Source organism: Halichoeres trimaculatus, unplaced genomic scaffold (genome assembly GCF_033239565.1).
Source record: "Halichoeres trimaculatus isolate MK-OKI-2021-1 unplaced genomic scaffold, fHalTri1.1 fHalTri1_scaffold_4, whole genome shotgun sequence".
NCBI classification, from domain to species: domain Eukaryota; kingdom Metazoa; phylum Chordata; class Actinopteri; order Labriformes; family Labridae; genus Halichoeres; species Halichoeres trimaculatus.
The window spans coordinates 28,578,764-28,596,545 of NW_027437182.1; the positions used below are offsets into that span (position 1 = coordinate 28,578,764).

Consider the following 17,782-nt stretch of genomic DNA (forward strand, 5'->3'; position numbering starts at 1 on the left):
GCGTGTGATCGTCCACTGTACCTTCAGTGTTGCTTCAGCTTTAGATTGACTCCGGTAAACAGTTTGCATTACTTAACTGTCTGAATCATCACCAGGGAAAGGTACCAAATTAGGTACTCACACAGGTACCAACTGACCAATTTTGTCTAAAGAACTGAGTATTGATTGATGTAGAATCAAAAGCCGCGTTTCCATCAGGCAGTCCAGTTCAGTTCAGTACGGTTTGGCTCGGTTTGGTACAGTTAAGCCTGATCCCGTTTGCGTTTCCACAGCAAACTGTGCCCTCTCGTGGTGGGCGGCGTGTAAGCTGGATGCTGCGAGCCGCAGCTGTTAAATAATAGCGTGACACTGTAGCAGCACGAGACAGTTTACCCTGCTAATAAATCCAACGAAGAAGAAAAACGCGACACAGTAAACAAAGAGCTAGATGGAGGACATGCAGCATTTCATCCTCTCTGTGATTGGCATGTAGCTCTTTGATACAAAGAACAATCAAGTTTTGTTTCAGAGAAGTCTGTGTGCCACAGGGAGAAATGCAGCCGCTGTCAGGGTAGGCGATTCTTTCGACCAGTCATCAGTCTGCAGTGTTGTAGCTCCACCTTTCGAGAGCGTCTTGGTTCAGTCTGGCACCCATATGAAAGGGTCCCAAAAAGTGGAACGGCTCGTCTTGGTTATTTGGGGATTTGTCCCAGGATAAGTCAGTGGAAATGCCACAAAATGCGCGCCATACCGAGACAAATCGAACCCGTCTGTTTGGTGGAAATGCAGCTAAAAGTACTGAAAATTGGTACCATTGAGTACCAATATGGATGGTCAGGTAATGGGCATTGGTGCCGTATCATTTCAAATGTAAAAGATACCCCTCTCTAATCATTACTACAACATTCAGCTTTTTCTCTGCTTAGGCACAGTGTGGCGACTGTTGCATCATAGTTTTAACTCATTTTTGCTAAAACAATTTATTTTAAGTGACTAACAAGATTTTCTTGTGCTGAATCTCCAGGAAGTTTTTCCTACTTTTGATGTATTTGCAAGTAATGTCTTATTATCTGGATAACAGATCACAAAACATCCTTTCTGTCAGGGCAGAAGACTTAACTGGTTGCCAAACCGCCCTGGTCGTGCCAGCAGCTCAGTCTCACCACACGCCATGAGGGTAGCCCTCAGACGTTCTGATCCAGGATCCCTGTCCCCTGCTCTGTCCTGTCTTTGAATAAAGGCACAGAAAAACTACAGCTTAAAAAATGTTTTTTTATTCATCTTCTTAAAAGCTTTTGTTGATATACTGTACGACTATAAGGCCAGTAACCAGGACTGTGTCCTTGATGACCCATTAATGCTGCTGTTTGGTGGTAATGAAGGCAGTTGGGTGTGAGTTATGAAACTTAAAGTCAGCCACAGGATACGACGTATGCTAAGAAAAAGCACATTATTCACTCACTATCAAACTGCAGCAATTAGGAGAATATTGGAAAAACAATCAGAGACAACAGCTGGGTAGTAATTGTAAAATATCTTCCTGCTGAACAAGGTAAAAACAAGCTCCTCTCACTGACTAAAGAAGAGTCACTTAACGCTTTCAAACAACAGTTAATATGTGGAGTTAAAAATACAGTGTTGCTGAGACAACGTCCAGAAAATACATCTTCATGTCGGTGTTTTTCTCTATAATGTTTCAGCTTTATTTTCTTCCTGGTAACTACAGAAGATTTGACAGAAATTTTCCTCACACTGTTTTAACAGCAACAACCGTAGGTTTCCCTTCACCCTGGAACAAAAATATCCTGTCAGCTTGTAAATCTGTCTCAAAAAGCTTTAAGCACTAAAATATATTCAAAAGAGGCCTGAACGGAAACACGCATTTTATTTCTTGACGTTTATTTCAGATCCCAGCAGTGTCTCTCCATAAAACGTCCTCTAAAGGTAACTAAATATCACATCTTATAATACGAGCTTGTCTCGCTCTGGATATGACTCATCAAAGATGATTATAAACGCTGTTTTTCCCACAGCGCAGTCATTTCTGTCTCATGTAAAGCAGACACAGTTCTGCACCGTGAAGCAAAGCCTCCTCTGTGTGAACTCCACTTATTTCTACGTCATTTCAGATCACCTTTGAATCTCATTAAAGCCAGACTGTTACCTTACTGCACTCTGAGGCTCATTAAACAAGCCAAACACACACATTGTGGTCTGAAAGCGTTATGAGTTGAGCGTAACGATTATTAATTTATTGAACTGTTCATTTAAACCAAGCATCAGCTCTCAGGAGAAACTTAAAGAGGAAACTACACGAGGCTTCCGGCCCTCACACATGACTGCAAACCAAAACACTCACACTGTTTGTGTATTAGAAATTAGACATGCACCAAGGCCTCAACCCAGATAACATCTTAAACATCTCTGAACGTTGTGTAAGTTAGCACAGCCAAGAGATGCAGGATGTCCTGTCTTAGCTTTGAGTTGGCTCATTTTCTTAAATCTGATTTGGTTGTTGCTGTGTGAAAAAAAATTCTTTGACAATTTTTCTACAGGTTGAATAATGTTTATTTGTGTATGTTTCCTCAATCGGTGGATTTGATATCAGGCTTTTTTTCAAATGATGCTTTTGTCGAAATCAGACTTTTCAGTACGCCTGAGCCACTCAATTATTGAGGTAACAACATAAAAGTTATTTTTATGGGAATTTCGCATTTATTACAAGGGAAAGTGGGAGATGAAGTGCTGCAAAAAGTGGTGACTGAAGTCAAACTGAAGATTACAGATGAGGACCAGAGTTGGGAATAACGTCAAAAATAACAGCGTTGCAAATAAAATGTGTTTTTTTTATTCCCTTAGTTGTCCTTCTTTGGTGAGGGGGGGTAGACTTGTGAGAAATGCTGATTGGCTAAAGGTAGAGTACGATTTAAGTAGTAGTGGTGTCATATATCATACCGTCTATGATAATACTGGTTTAATTTTTTTGACAATATAAATTTGTCATTTGGCAATATCTTCAGTGCAGAGAAGCAATGACGTTTGACACTACCTTCTGTGTACAAAACAACAATAACCGAGGGCGAAAGTAGCACAGCAGCATCAGCTTCGTCCTCACATGAGGATTTGAGGCCTAAAAGAGGAGCTACCTCAGTGATGTGGAGGTGGTTTGGCGGAAACAAAGATCAGACGCGCAGCAAAACACATAAAATGAAAAATGTGCAGTAGAACTATTACCGCGAAGGGTGGCAACACCACTAACATGTTCCTTCACCTAAAGCTTAAACACACGGCCAAATACAACCAGGCTCTGAAGACACGTGAGGAGGACGTGGAAGCTAAGTTATTATTGGTGGAGTTTTTTGCCTCTATGACGGACGTGTAGTAGAGCCAAAAGTCTGAACCTGATATCAGCATCACCCCTAATTCACACATGAAGCGTGAACGCTGTGCAGCGCAGTTCCACAGATTTTAGCCGTGTGCCAATTCATACTGGATATGTCTCCGTAGCGCCGTGCAGCACAGCACAGGGCAGCGTCCATAACAGCTGGATACCTGAGATCACAAGATCACAGGAGAACCACATGTTCCAGCAGGAATCCGCCCATGACAACGTTCTTTCATGGTAATTAATTAGTATGTTAAGCTCATCTGGTCCTCCCCAAACTTCAGCTCCTTCAGTCCATGACTTCTCCTTTCTGTTGGTGTCCTTATAGAAAGGATGTGTTGTGTTGTGTAGAATTATGACGTTTTTCACCTAAAAATTAACTTTTCCTCCTCCAAAATGTCAGATTTCCTCTGGATCTGACCTACTTACTGTGTTTACATTTCAAGCTTGTGTAGTTGTAGTAACTGATTGGAAAAGTGGCTTCCATACTGTGTGTGCAATAAAAATGCTGTTATTCAGAAGCAGCAACCACTAATAATAAGTTTGTTTTTTTTCCTCACATCATCATAAATATTGTTATCTCAAATTTCCTTGAAATAGCGTGATATAATTTTGAGGCTATATCGCCCACTCCTAGTTTACAGGATGGAGATACAGGGGCTACTTCAACATCATTGATAAAAAAACAAAGGACACATGTAAAGGGTACACTATGACCCAGAGCAAAACGCACACAAAAATCTCTTTTACATATTTGGAGGTTTTTCCAAAAGAACGAATGCAATAATTATTGGCCGACCAGCGCTTCAATTCAGTGCATTTCATCTTTCTATCTGCTGGATTAATTGTTTCAGTAGAGTTGTCCATGCGAAATAAAATACATTCACGTCAGGGCTGGGACTTTGCTGCATTAATTGTGATTAATTAATTAATTAGAGACAAAAGTGCCGTGTTAAAAAGGAATGAGTCATTCTATCACAGTTTTCTCCCAATGTGGAAAGTGCCCTGGTAACCCCAGGCTGGCGACAAACAACATCGGGAGACAGCGTTACTCAGGCCCCAATTACAGGACAACATTTTATCTGAAAATGCTAAAACGCAGTGAAAAAAATCTGTGTTTACATGGAAACGCGAGGCTGAAATGCAACAAAACTTTTGAGTTTCACCCTAAAACCGTTGTCATGAAAACGACCCCTCTGCCCAGTGGACAGAAAATATAGGTTAAGAAAAAAACATGAATAGAAATGTGGATAAGAGTGTTGTGTTATGCAAATCATGCAACAGAGAGTCTGCATATCAACACTCAGCATGCGCTAGTGAACACAAGCGCACAGTATGACCAACCAATACTCAAGATTATCAAGAAAGCATAGCGATCATTGTTGGCTCTGAATGCTGTATTTGAAAATCAACATGATTATGTTTAAGTCTGTTCATTAATTCAATTATCTACCAAAATTTGTTATTATATTTTTTACTGATATGAGATTAAAATTGTTATTAATCAATCATAAAACTCTAATTAATTTGGATTTTTTTGTCTAGTGACACCATGTACACATGCATTCTGCTTATATGTTCAGTCAGTGTTCAAGTACCTGAGGGAGAAAAGCTGCTTCAGCAATGAGTGTTTTTTTTCTGACACCTACCCACAGCAGCAAAGTTACTAAAAAATGCTTCTTAAAAAAACTTCATGTTTTCGTGATGAGTTTTTTTCTCTTCACAGTTCATGGAGAGGTTTCAGTTTTAATTTCAGTCGATGTCATGATCAGCTAAACCTCCTCACTGGAGCTTTGATTTGTCTTGAGCAGATATAAAATCAGCCTGCTGTAGGATTAAACAGTCAATAACAACATTATATCACAATCTAACTTATTCCTGAGGCAGAACTGTGGACTTGATTTTCAGAAAATTAAGTTAAATATCTTTTTTTTTATGTGATAGCCTGTGTTTTGAACCTGTCATGCATTAGATCAGTTTGGGCCTGTTCCAGTTGGACAAAGAGTTGGGAGATTGGTCTTAAAGAGACAGTAAACCGTTTTTGTTGTTGCTGTTGTTGTTGTTATTACCTGCAGGCTCAGAGTGGAAGGTTTCTGCCACCTGTTTGTAGGGATTGAACTTGGGTTTTGGAGCGACCATGGGGGCAAATTTCTTTGGTGCCTGCTGTTGGGAGACGGAGATGCTCGCACTGCCCAAAGATGGAGTGGTCTCCATCCTGGCTGACACCTGTCCCGTCTGGTCGGTGCTGTTCCCTTGGTTCCACATGGTTCTGAGGAAGGAAACGCAAAATATATCAAACAAAGAACATAGTTACTATAAACTCAGTTTTTAGAGACTTCGGGAATCAGAAAGCAGTTCAAACTATCAAAAACACAAACAGCTGTGTTTTCTCCTTGATAAAAGTTTATGTTTGTAATGGTCAATACAAAAAATAGTCAGTGACCACTAAGTTAGAGGCTGCAACCCCTGGGGAAAGAGCACAGCTTCTGTCCTGCTGGCAAAGTATGGCCACCTCTGTACAGAGCTGTCAGGTAAACACAAGGCTGACACGAGTCTGCAGTAAACATCACAACTTCTAAATAAAGAAAACCAATTATCAGAGGGCACATCTTGTCCTTGGCATGACCTCCACCAGCAGGGGTCCGTCTACACATTAAAACCTTGTAGGTCACATGTTGCAGAGTGGCTTTAAGTGGCTTCCTGTTTGAGCTGCTGGTTGGTTTTTCAGCTCAGTATCGCACACTCGAGGATGCAGTTCTGTGGTTTTTTGCAGACAAGTTTCCAAAGAGACACAGGTTTTTCATAGAGAGGGACATGTGAGAAAGTGTTTCAGTTCAGTGAGGGGAAGACGAGGCTTGAAAACATTTTCAGGGTGAAACAGTTTGAGACCTGCTGCTCCAAAGACAGTAGCTCCAGTGATCTCAGTGAAGAGTACGTTACGAAGACTTTCTCAAACCCCACTGATCTTTGAAGATTTGTGCATGACAACAAAGTGGTGTGAGCTAATGGAAAAGTGACTGGTGGCTTCACTGCTGCAGAAAGTTTCCACCCAAACAAGTGATGACAGTCCTGGGTAGAGGGCAGGTATCACGTGTGGGTGTTGTGGTTGTGTGTGTGGTGTGGGGAAATTATTCTAAAACTTGGAGGTGATAATAGAAGGCAGATATTTGAAGAAAATAACAGCATGTGCAATAATAACACGCAGACTATGACTCATGTTAGTGCATTTATTTCTCTCCCTACGGTCGATGTGATGGTTTCTATAAGGCTCCAGATTAGCTTGATGCAGATAGTTTCATACATGCTTTTAAGTGCTTTCTAAACTTGTTACTGCAGATCAGGCTAAAACAGCTTAATGAGAGTTTATCCAGAAATACTGATTTAACATGTGCCACCTTTGGAGTCCTTTCAAAGCCATGTTAAGCTTAAACCAAACACACCAGCAATACACTTCTATCAAGAGTCTGAAAAGTCAAAAAGTCAAAAGAGAAACTTTAGATGTTTGTATTCATAATGCAATTCAATGTTTGTTTTTATGTTGACTGTATGAGCTCATCATTTATATACACATTGAATAATTAACAGAAACCTCCTGGCTACAGACTGAGAGCTAGCTCAGGGCTAGCACTTAGCATGTTGGATCACCACTGAGGCAGACATAAGCCATGGTTCAAGCTCACTGCATTTCAAACAGGCAGTGTAAAAGTTGTGTTTCTGAACGTTTCCAGAACATTACAGGTTGTTTTGTTTTTCTTATTTACTTTTCCAATAGAAAACATTATGAAGGAGATATTATCAGAAACAAATATCTTAAAACTCTAAACAAAGTAAATGAGGACTTCATTCATTATCATTTTTTTAAATAACTGTTTTTTTTTTTTTTCCATAAGACTTTCTTGAAGAAACAAAAAGGTTTTTAAAAATCTGTGATGTCTTAAGCGTGTGTGTGTGTGTGTGTGTGTGTGTGTGTGTGTGTGTGTGTGTGTGTGTGTGTGTGTGTGTGTGTGTGTGGGTGGGTGGGTGTGCAAGCTCACTGTAGGAAACTCTGTTTTTTTAAAGATGCTGAACGTGGGATTTTTTTCTTTGGTGGGTCCACAACATTTTTAATTCTCACCTGAGCATTCAGATTTTAGGACATTTCTTTCTGTTGTTTTTCACCAGAGCACATAATTAGCGTCCTTGGCCTTAGGAAGAGGGCACTATTGTTCCTGCTGTGTTTCTTTATTATTCCGTCAGGTCTTTGAGCTCTAATTTGACCCAGTAAACATGCTGAAAAACTCACCAAAATTGGCACACACCTTGCGATCGCCAAAAAATTTGGTTTGATACCAAACTTGATGGCCAAGAAGGATGCAGCTGTAGCTCTTTATGTCTCTTACATACTAATAATATAAATACATTATCGGATTATTACCAAGAAGGATGCAGCTGTAGCTCTTTATGTCTCTTACATACTAATAATATAAATACATTATATGGTGTTTGTTTGTTGTGTTGGAGCACAGTTACTCTGTATATCATGGTCATCTACTTCATCTACTTCCTCTGCCAGGGGAAATTTGCTAGCGCAGTCCTGCCAAATCCATCTGCAGTCCGATTGCATTTGCATTATCTACGTGTGTCAATCAAGCTACACTCAGTCCGTTCTTGGTCTGACTACACTGTTTACATGCATCATAATAGTCCAATCTTGTGCTGACTAAGCTTATAGTCAGATTTCTTAAACTGTCTGCTTGTAAACATAAGGTGCGAGGAAACATTTTGATGGGACAATTTTGTCGCCAAGGTGTTTCATCTGAAATTGAAGCCAACATTTATTCAGAATGGACTTGATTAATTTAAAAAATTGTGTTATTTTACAGATCAGCTGATTTCAATCTTTAGTAACTTCTTTTGATGTCTGATGGTGTGACTGTATTTTAGTCAAAGAGGTTTAAGTACGCTGAAGCTATATTTACTTTTATGATATTATAAGTGAGAAGACGTTTGTCATCAGATAAAAATGAAACTCCCTGACAACCATGCATGAACATTGCACAATGTCGTTTTGCACAGAACTCTGCAGTACTTGCACTACTCTCCATTCCATTTGCACTGACTGCTGTAAATATTTTTCCACTTCCACTTGACAGTGTTGGAACCTTTTTATTGACAATGTCCATGTTTATTTTTATTTACTTTTATACTGTTGTTTATATATATATATATATATATATATATATATATATATATATATATATATATATATATATATATATATATATATATATATATATATATATTTACTTGTATAGTGTGTTTTATATTTTTATATTTATACAGTGTATTGTGGGCTTAAACCGGGACTGGGGAAACTAATTTCGTTCCACACATGTCTTCACATGTGTGAAATGACAATAAAGCTCCTTGAATCCTTGAATCCTTGAATCCTTGAAACCAAACTGTAAAAAATGTACTTGAGCACAGTTTATATCAGTGTCGCATCAAAATATGATTTTGAAATGAACTAAAAATGTAGGATCCCTGACCATAAAAAGCTCCACTGTGAGGTTGGTGTGGTTTGAGCAGTGGAATAAAAGCGCTTAGTTTGACATTTTTTCAAGGGGCCTGAAGTCTCTTGTGGTGTCACTGGTCACTCGCAACTGTAAATCCCTATTTTAAAGTCACCGTTATAAACTACAATTAAATTCAACTTGGGTCTTTTGAGAGAGAACTATTGAGAGGCTGAGAAAGAGACAAACTACTGAGTGAAACACTGTTCTTTTGTCAGAAGGACTCCCCAAGTTTTCACAAATTTCCATGACAAAAGAGGCGACTGGGCACCACATGCAGCACTTTAGTCAAAGTAACTCAGAATGTTTAATATTCAAGTCTACATTTTGTTCCTAAACTATTGAGTCAGACCATCATTACATATGATTGCATTACATCCTCCAGCAGCTGGTTATATTATCTAAAGTTAAAGACGAGGTAGTTCTCTGTGTTCTGACATGAATTCATGTGTCCAATTTAATGAAGTAACAAGACGTCAAAGTTGAAGGCAAATCTCTTTGAAATCTAAAACCTCTTGTCTTGCAAACGCCTCAGAATAACAAATCAAACAAGTGATGTTTGAGACAAAGAGCATCAAAAACAACAAAGTGTTTTAACTCCAAAAAGACTCAATAAGAGAAAAGTGCTGCAATAATTTGATAGAGTTGAGGCAGCTGTCAAAAAATAAATCTGATCAGCGTTAAGCGATAAAGACGGTTTAAAAACACGTACAGGCTACAGGCGTGAAAGATACTGAGATTGTGAGATAACTTTTTTTACATCTTGATGCAGCCGATGTCGACTGAGCTAAATTATGATGCTTCAGTCTGTGTTTTATATCAGCGGACTTTTATGACCTCAATACAGTAACAGTGGGAAGAACAGTAGAACAGAGCAAGAGAAGTTTCTGCGGCTGAGGACACAAACATGCAGTGTTTCACCATCGCGTTCTGAAATCACTTGAAATATTTGAACTATTTATACGCCGCTCTTCTTCCCGTCCTTCTTCTTGTTTGTGTTTGTTGTGTTGTGTTCTGATGTTTTTGCCGGTTTATTATCCTCCGTCTGACTGATACAGGGTTTACATTCTTCCTCTGGAGCACTGTAGAAAAGCCCACGCACAATCATCTTTTAATATCTGCTCAAATCCCTGCTCCTCCTGCCGTCTGAATGCTTCCTACTTTTGATATTCTTCTCCCTGCTCTTAATGCTGCGATTCAGACGCGCGCTGGTGTCTCACACCCACCTGTCCTTTCAATGCAAATGCTTTCATTTGTCGACGCTCAACTGGCTAACAAAATACACGCTGAATTAAAAGGAAGAAAAAAAAGAAGAAATGATCTTAGCGTGTGTATGTGTGTGTGTGTGCGTAAGACTCCATACACGACATGTTGAATGGGAAATTTCTGTTTCAGTATGCGCTTGCATTCTTTGATGATGGCAAATATTTCCCAGTGGGATGTCACTTTATGCATACTGGGACATGAAGAGCACAGTTAACCCAGGAGAGCTACATTTTTCTTCATTCAGAATGATCTTTCTATAAAATGTATCATTTATGTGGCATCTACAGAACTGTAGAAACTAACACTAAAACACTTTAACCTCAGTATACTACCACCGCAGTGATTCATAGGTGACTTAACCTTGTGAATTAGGACTTATGACTGCTTTGACCATTTCAGCAACCTGAAATTTAATATAGATCTTTACTCTGAGCAGTTATCAATCATGAATTCAATGCATTCTTTATTTCTAGAATGTTAGCTTAATGCAAGGTCCAAATGTAGTTCAGTGAGATGTTACTAAATATACTTTTTTAATGACCTTGACAGTAAATGTAAATGTTCACATAATTTAGAACATTGCTTATTTCAATGGCATAATTAATACACTGAGATGAAAGCTGGGGGCCATATGTAAATGAACCTGGGGCCATTTTATCCAAGAGTTCATTACAGGCTCCTTCAGCATTCTGCATTCAGCAGTTCAGCCCAAGCTGTTCAAAATTAATTCAACCATTTTCAGACATATCTTCATTCATTCATCTTCAACAGTCTGCATTAGCAGTTCAGCGCAAACTGCTTCCAAATTCTGCATTCACAGCGCAATTTTTTCAGAAATTGCTTTCCCAGTTTAGAACATGGTTTACTTCATTGACATAATTAAGACATTGTGAGATGAAAGTTGGGGGCCATATGTAAATGGACCTAGGACCATTAAATCCAAGAGTTCATGACAGGTTCCTTCAGCATTTAGCATTCAGCAGTACAGGACAAGCTTATCAGGACTTCAGCCAACCTTTTTAAGACATATTTTCAGTCATTCATCTTCATTATTCTGCATTAGCAGTTCAGTGCAAGCTGCTTCAGCATTCCGCATTCACAGTTCAATTTCTTCAGAAGTTGCTTTTTTAGTTTAGAACATTGCTTATTTCAATGGCATGATTTAGACATTATGTGATGAAAGCTGGGGGCATATGTAAATGGACCTTGGGCCATTTTTTCCAAGAGTTCATGACAGGCTACCTCAGCGTACAGCATTCAGCGGTTATGGCAAGCTTTTCAAAAATTCATTCAGCCATTTCAGACTATGTTTTAGTTAATGATACGATTAACTCATTAATTCAACCATTAATATCCCAAATTCATTCGTCCATCCATTTGTTTATTTCCTTTCATCCAAGAGTTCATGACAGGTTTCATAGGCCCTCTGCATTCAGCAGTTCAGCATGAGCTTTTCAAGACTTCTCTAACCTTTTTAAGACATATCTTCAGTCATTCATCTTCTTCATTCTGCATTAGCAGTTCAATGTAAGCTGCTTCAGCATTCTGCATTCACAGTTCAATTTCTTCCGAAGTTGCTTTTCTAATTAAGAAAATGGTTTATTTCAATGATATGAGTAATACATTGTGAGATGAAAACTGGGGGCCATGACTTTGGACATGTCTGTTGTATCGCATGGAAGTGTTAATAAAAAGCATCCTCATATCAAAAATCAGCATGTGTGCAGTCTGAATAGCTCATTTCTCTAACTGCACACTGCACAAACTATTTTCTTCTCAAGAGTTTTAAACATCCACACAGTGCAGGATGAACAATCTGAAGAGGGATCTGATCGTAGTGTTGCATTTAGTGACTGCACAATGACGCATTATGTTTAGATATTTGCAGGTGTCAACATTTGCCATTTAAAGTCTGTTTAAAGAAAGTCTTCTGTTGTCTAAAAGGCATTAGTTAAAGCAGCCTGACAATGCGAAGGTAAAAACCCAGCATTTCCATTTAGAGTGCCTTTCATGATGAACAAAACCTGCCCGCTCAATAAGTGATGATTGTTGCAGACTTCTTCTTGTTGTTGAAGGATTTAAGCACCCACTGACGCTCTACACTCAAGGGTTTTTCTCAAAGACTCGTAGTTTGTCTGATCATCTGACTGATTTCCTGTTTAGCTTTCACAGCAGCTTGAAGTATCTTAAATCTTTCTCTGCTGTCTTTCATTTCTTCCAATAAATGATAATGATATTTTCTGTTTTAACAGACTTCATCTGTTTATCATTTGTAGTTTCTCATGAAACACGGTTTTGTTTTGCAGTGTGCTGTGCCTCTCTACCAATGATCAGACCATAGCTGAATCAGATTTATCTAGTTTTATCTAAACTAAACTCTATAAGTTGAGTTTAGTTAGAGATCAGAGAGTTAGAGAGAAGTTTGTCTGGAGGTATTAAAAACGAGGCTGAACCAGAATCTTTTCATTCTGAACAGAAACTGTAATTTATGTGTTTTTGTTTTAGGCTCCACCTCAAAATTTCTGTTCTCTAACCAGTAAGAACCTTGAAATTTTATTCCTTAACTGGTTAATAACATTCCATGTCATCCATTGGGCTTTATATTATTAGATGTAACATGAGGCCTTTCTCATGGGCTGTGGTTTCCCACAACAAACACTACGATTCACCAGGTCTGTGTACCAGGGGTTGATATTAAGGTCAATTTGCCACTGACCCAGAATGCAGATCTCCTGATGTATCTACACATCAGAAGACAAACTACAGACAAACTACGGTATCTGTTCTATACCTCAACTTACCTGTCTGCATATGTCGGATTCGATCAGTAGATCTGGCAAAAGACTGAACAATCATCTGCATCATATCCCAGCTAACTCCAGTGGTCTGACTGAAATTTCCTCTGCTTTTTGGGGACCTTGCTCGGCTTTGACCAGAGGTTTCAAAATTGTTTTACCAATAAAATGAACAAATAAAGCCTGCACCACAATCTGTGTTCAGTTATTTAATCTGGGGTTTTTAGCGCACTAGCGGGATGGGGGAGAGACCTCAGGGTCACAGTGGACTATGAGTCGCATTTATTGGATGATGATAATGATTTGGTTCTTTAACAGTATTTCCAGAGGGAACTAATAACATATACAGTTGATAAGTAAATATTTGTATGTTAGAAAGTTTAACTAATTTTTCTCTTGTTTGTGTGACCTTCTCGATGACCCCCACCTCCCCTCCTCTGCTCTACTGTGAGTGTTGCTGGTTAGACTGGTGCAATGTGAGCTTAAATGGGCCTGTCAGATGAACGTCTTCACTTTAAAAAAGTTACAGGAGTTTTGACTCTAGTTTGTGACTCAAATCCTGAAAAACTGTCAACAACACAGACTGAAGAAGACGTGAGTGAAGTTATATTTCCCTAAAATCATGTTATCAAGCGCTAAACATCCAGAACTGGCAGGCTGTCCAAGCCGGAGGTGAAGTCTGAGCTCCTGTCAGCACTAACGTCAGCAAGAGGCTTCACAGATGGACCAATGAGCAAACACTGTGTGCAGGCAGTGCTCATGGGAGTTGTAGTGCCGCAGTCTCATACTGCAAATTGGTCAGTATTTTGGATGCCGTTTCAGAAAACTGCAATTAAATAATCTAACCCATCAAAGTGGCTAGTAGGAGTGGCAGTGTCACCCGCCACAGCTTGAATTCACCTGTATTTGGTGGGTCGACAGGTGTTAATGTCAAGCCCTGGAGGGATGTATTTAAGAACCACAGAAATCAGCGTTAAGCTCCAGATTAAAACTGACTGCTGTAGCTCAGTAGCTGCTTTGTGACTGTTCTTGTGATTGCAGGTTTGATAAACTGCTAATAAAATGGTTCTCAATGCCTTTAGTCTTCTGTGACTGTAAGATATTATGAGGCCCTTTACAGTTTTGTGTTACTCTCCAGAGAAGCAGAGTAAGCATCCAGCCCTGACTGTCATCTATCCATCTGTTTTCTCTTCTGCATGCTCTGAGATCAGCCCAGCATCCAGCAGCGACAGAATTTTCCTCAGACACTCATCGTCAGTTGATCGCAGGCAGATGAGCACGTTTACAACCTCTGGAGTTTCCATTTAACCCTGCGTGTCTCGGGACTGTGGGAGGGATCCTACACATATATATAGATATGTTACACATATTTTGTCACGTACATAACAGCAGAACTACATGAGTCAACAGATGTGGACTTAATGCAAAAGAAAAGAAGGATATCACATGACTGCAGGTTTGATAGTGTGATAACATCACCTGGGCATCCTCTGATGTCTGTTTAACTTTGACTTAAAGTTCTGTGATCTTCTGCTGCTTAATAATCTAAATAATTCATTTGCTTTCCTCTCCTGTGCCTGTAATAAAAACTAAAAGTCCTTCCCTCAAGACAGGAAGATGCACAAATGCACACCCACACACACAAACACGCTACACTGGTGGAAGTGAGGCATATGGCACAGGTCGAACGTCTACACGCACTCAGAAGAAAAGGCTGCATCTGTATTGAAGCCTCATGAAAGGAAAGTCGATTGTGATTGCCGGGGCAGTTACATGATGACTCACAAAGCGGTGACACTGTGTTTTAACAGTTTGCTTTATGGGGGCACGGCAGTCAGGCTGTCTTCTCACAGCTGTTCCGCTGCACTTTTACAGCTGTCATTGAGGAACTGCTGCAGGTGTTTCTGCTGCATTAATCTTTCATACCCACCAAGGAAACTATCAAACAAACCCATCCAAAGAGGACCACAGAGACGGCAGAATTCTAACATAAAATGGCAGGGGTTCACAGTTTTTTTCCTGCTATGACACGCTGTCGAGCAAATCTTCTTTGTGGCTGGGAGACTGACTCGCGTGTTGAAAACGTACACAAAACCACAGAACTTGATCTGGCAGTGTCTTCTAAAATGCTGTAGTAGCTTCAATAGTTTCTTTCTTTCTCCTTTCTAAACATAGATAAATACACACAGATCTGTGTGTGACACACTCCTGGTACTTCAGCACACTCCAGTGTGTTTTACCTTCATAAGAGTTTTGTTCTCTCTGAAAATTTGAGGCAAGTAAAAGATGAACCGCTTTGCAGAGTTTAAGAAAAGCTGACATAAGCCTGTGTATCTGCTGGGATATGTAGTCTTTCATAAACATTACAAGAGGAGAAATAAATGGTATGAGTGGGGAACTTTCTGTAGCTGCAGCTGAAGGTATGTTTGTTCTCTTCTGAGGGTTTAAACAGAAGGGTTTGTGTACAAATCTACACTCACTGGCCACTTCATTAGGCCCACCTGTCCAACTGCTCGTTAACGCAAATTTCTAATCAGCCAATCACATGGCAGCAACTCAGTGCATTTAGTCATATAGACATGGTTAAGACGATCTGCTGCAGTTCAAACTGAGCATCAGAATGGGGAAGAAAGGTGATTTAAGAGACTTTGAACGGGGCATGGTTGTTGGAGCCAGACGGGCTGGTCTGAGTATTTCAGAAACTGCTGATCTACTGGGATTTTAACCCACAATCATCTCTAGGGTTTACAGAGAATGGTCCCAAAAAGAGAAAATATCCAGTGAGCGGCAGTTCTGTGGGCCAAAATGTCTTGTTGATGCCAGAGGTCAGAGGAGAATGGACAGACTGGTTGGAGCTGATAGAAAGGTAACACTAACTCAAATAACCACTCGTTACAACCGAGGTCTGCAGAAGAGCATCTCTGAACACACAACACGTCCAACCTTGAGGCAGATGGGCTACAGCAGCAGAAGACCACACCAGGTGACCCTCCTGTCAGCTAAGAACAGGAAACTGAGGCTACAATTCACACAGCAACACCAAAACTGGACAATAGAAGATTGGAAAAACGTTGCCTGGTCTGATGAGTCTGGATTTCTGCTCCACATTCAGATGGTAGGGTCAGCATTTGGCGTCAGCAACATGAAAGCATGGATCCATCCTGCCTTTTTTCAATGGTTCAGGCTGCTGCTGGTGGTGTAATGGTGTGGGGGGTACTTTCTTGGCTCACTTTGGGCCCTTCAGTACCAACTGAGCATGGTTTAAAGTCCACAGCCTACCTGAGTATTGTTGCTGACCATGTCCATCCCTTTATGAGCACAGTGTACCCATCTTCTGATGGCTACTTCCAGCAGGATAACGCTCCATATCATAAAGCTGGGATCATCTCAGACTGGTTTCTTCAACATGACAATAAGTTCCCTATACTCAAATAAAGCCCTGTGATTGGCTGGTGACCAGTCCAGGGTGTACCCCGCCTCTGGCCAAAAGACAGTCGGGGTAGCTGATGGAAAGGACAGCGACACTGAACAGGATAACGTCACAAACACCAGATACGTCGGCAGTCCGGCTCCGCTCTGTTAAATGTTGACTGTGTTTGTCGACTCACACCGGCTGCGTGTTCAGTCCGGCAAGCTGCATGACTGTCAGACAGCTGGAGTCACAAGATTGAGAAGTTCCTGCGCTTCCCACGTCATTGATGAGTCTGTCTTCATTAATTTTTGGCTGTAAAACCCTTGACTCCTGGTCTGGCTTCACTCAGCAAGTCTGTTTGCTGTCATAGTTAAGCAAAAATGTTCTGATTTTGACACGCTTTGTATATGTTTTCAGGTAGTTTGCGTGCAGGACTACCTGTTCCGCTTAATCTTCCCTACGCTAAATTTGTTTTTCACAGCTCCAGTGTCCGACAAAAAAAAGGATGGCTGCATATTTCCTGCCTCCTCATGGACCAGCTTCACAGCCAGACCGCAACAGAGCGGATCCAGTGTGCGTTGACAGATTGACTTAAGTGGAAACCTATCTGATCCGGTGTCATGGCAGAGCGGAGACAGACTGCGAACGGATCTGGTGTATTTGAGCCATAAGCGGTAGAAAATGAATGAATGACTGATTTGCAACACTTACAAGGTTGGGGTATATTTGAACCTTCTTCCTTTATAGTTCCCACTTTAGTTGGTATAGTGTTGTGTGTCAAGTCAGGTGGTCAGGATTATATGGAAAAAATGTTATTTAAAAATGATTTTTAGACCCAAACAAGTCACCTTGATCAGAAAATGAATTTACGTTTCTTAAGAATTTCCAGGTTGAGCGTAATGTTTTGTAAAATGAAAGCTCAGTAAATGTGAACAAATTCAGACTTGTAATTTTTTGCACTCAAAGAGGAGCACTTGGATTTACGCGATGCCAGGATACTTACAACCTCATTTTTAAGTATTGTGGCATCAAGAAAAATCGAAAAGCCCTTCACAGCATGAGCAAATAAATGTCTGTAATAAACACCAAAGACAATTCCAATCAAATGTCCTTTAAAAACTCTTCAAATCCTCACTTTTTCTGTGTGTTAAAAGGTGTTAAATGCTGCCAATAAAAAAGATGTGCTCCTATTTATCCTTAAGTTTACAAAAAGAAGTGAACTGACATTTAAGGAGCAATTATGTGTCTTTCTTCCCACACCTTGTGCTCTGTCCCTCGAGTGGAGTTCAGTTAAAACTACACAGGCCTTGGTTCAGTAGGCACCGATCAAAACATCACTCCAAAAAGACGCAGCAGAGATGAAGACGGAGATACACTCAGGCTGGCAGATTTT

General features: G+C 40.1%; 1 protein-coding gene across 2 annotated transcripts in view; it reads right to left on the bottom strand.

Moving 5' to 3' along the window:
* The window catches only part of lpp (LIM domain containing preferred translocation partner in lipoma), a 259,259-nt gene that overhangs the window by 178,554 nt on the left and 62,923 nt on the right, over positions 1–17,782 (bottom strand). For both annotated transcript variants that reach the window (XM_074668419.1, XM_074668420.1), the window contains one exon: positions 5,434–5,633. In XM_074668419.1, coding sequence (XP_074524520.1) covers positions 5,434–5,629 — 196 coding nt within the window. In that variant the 5' untranslated portion in view covers positions 5,630–5,633. The remainder of the gene's footprint in view (positions 1–5,433; positions 5,634–17,782) is intronic.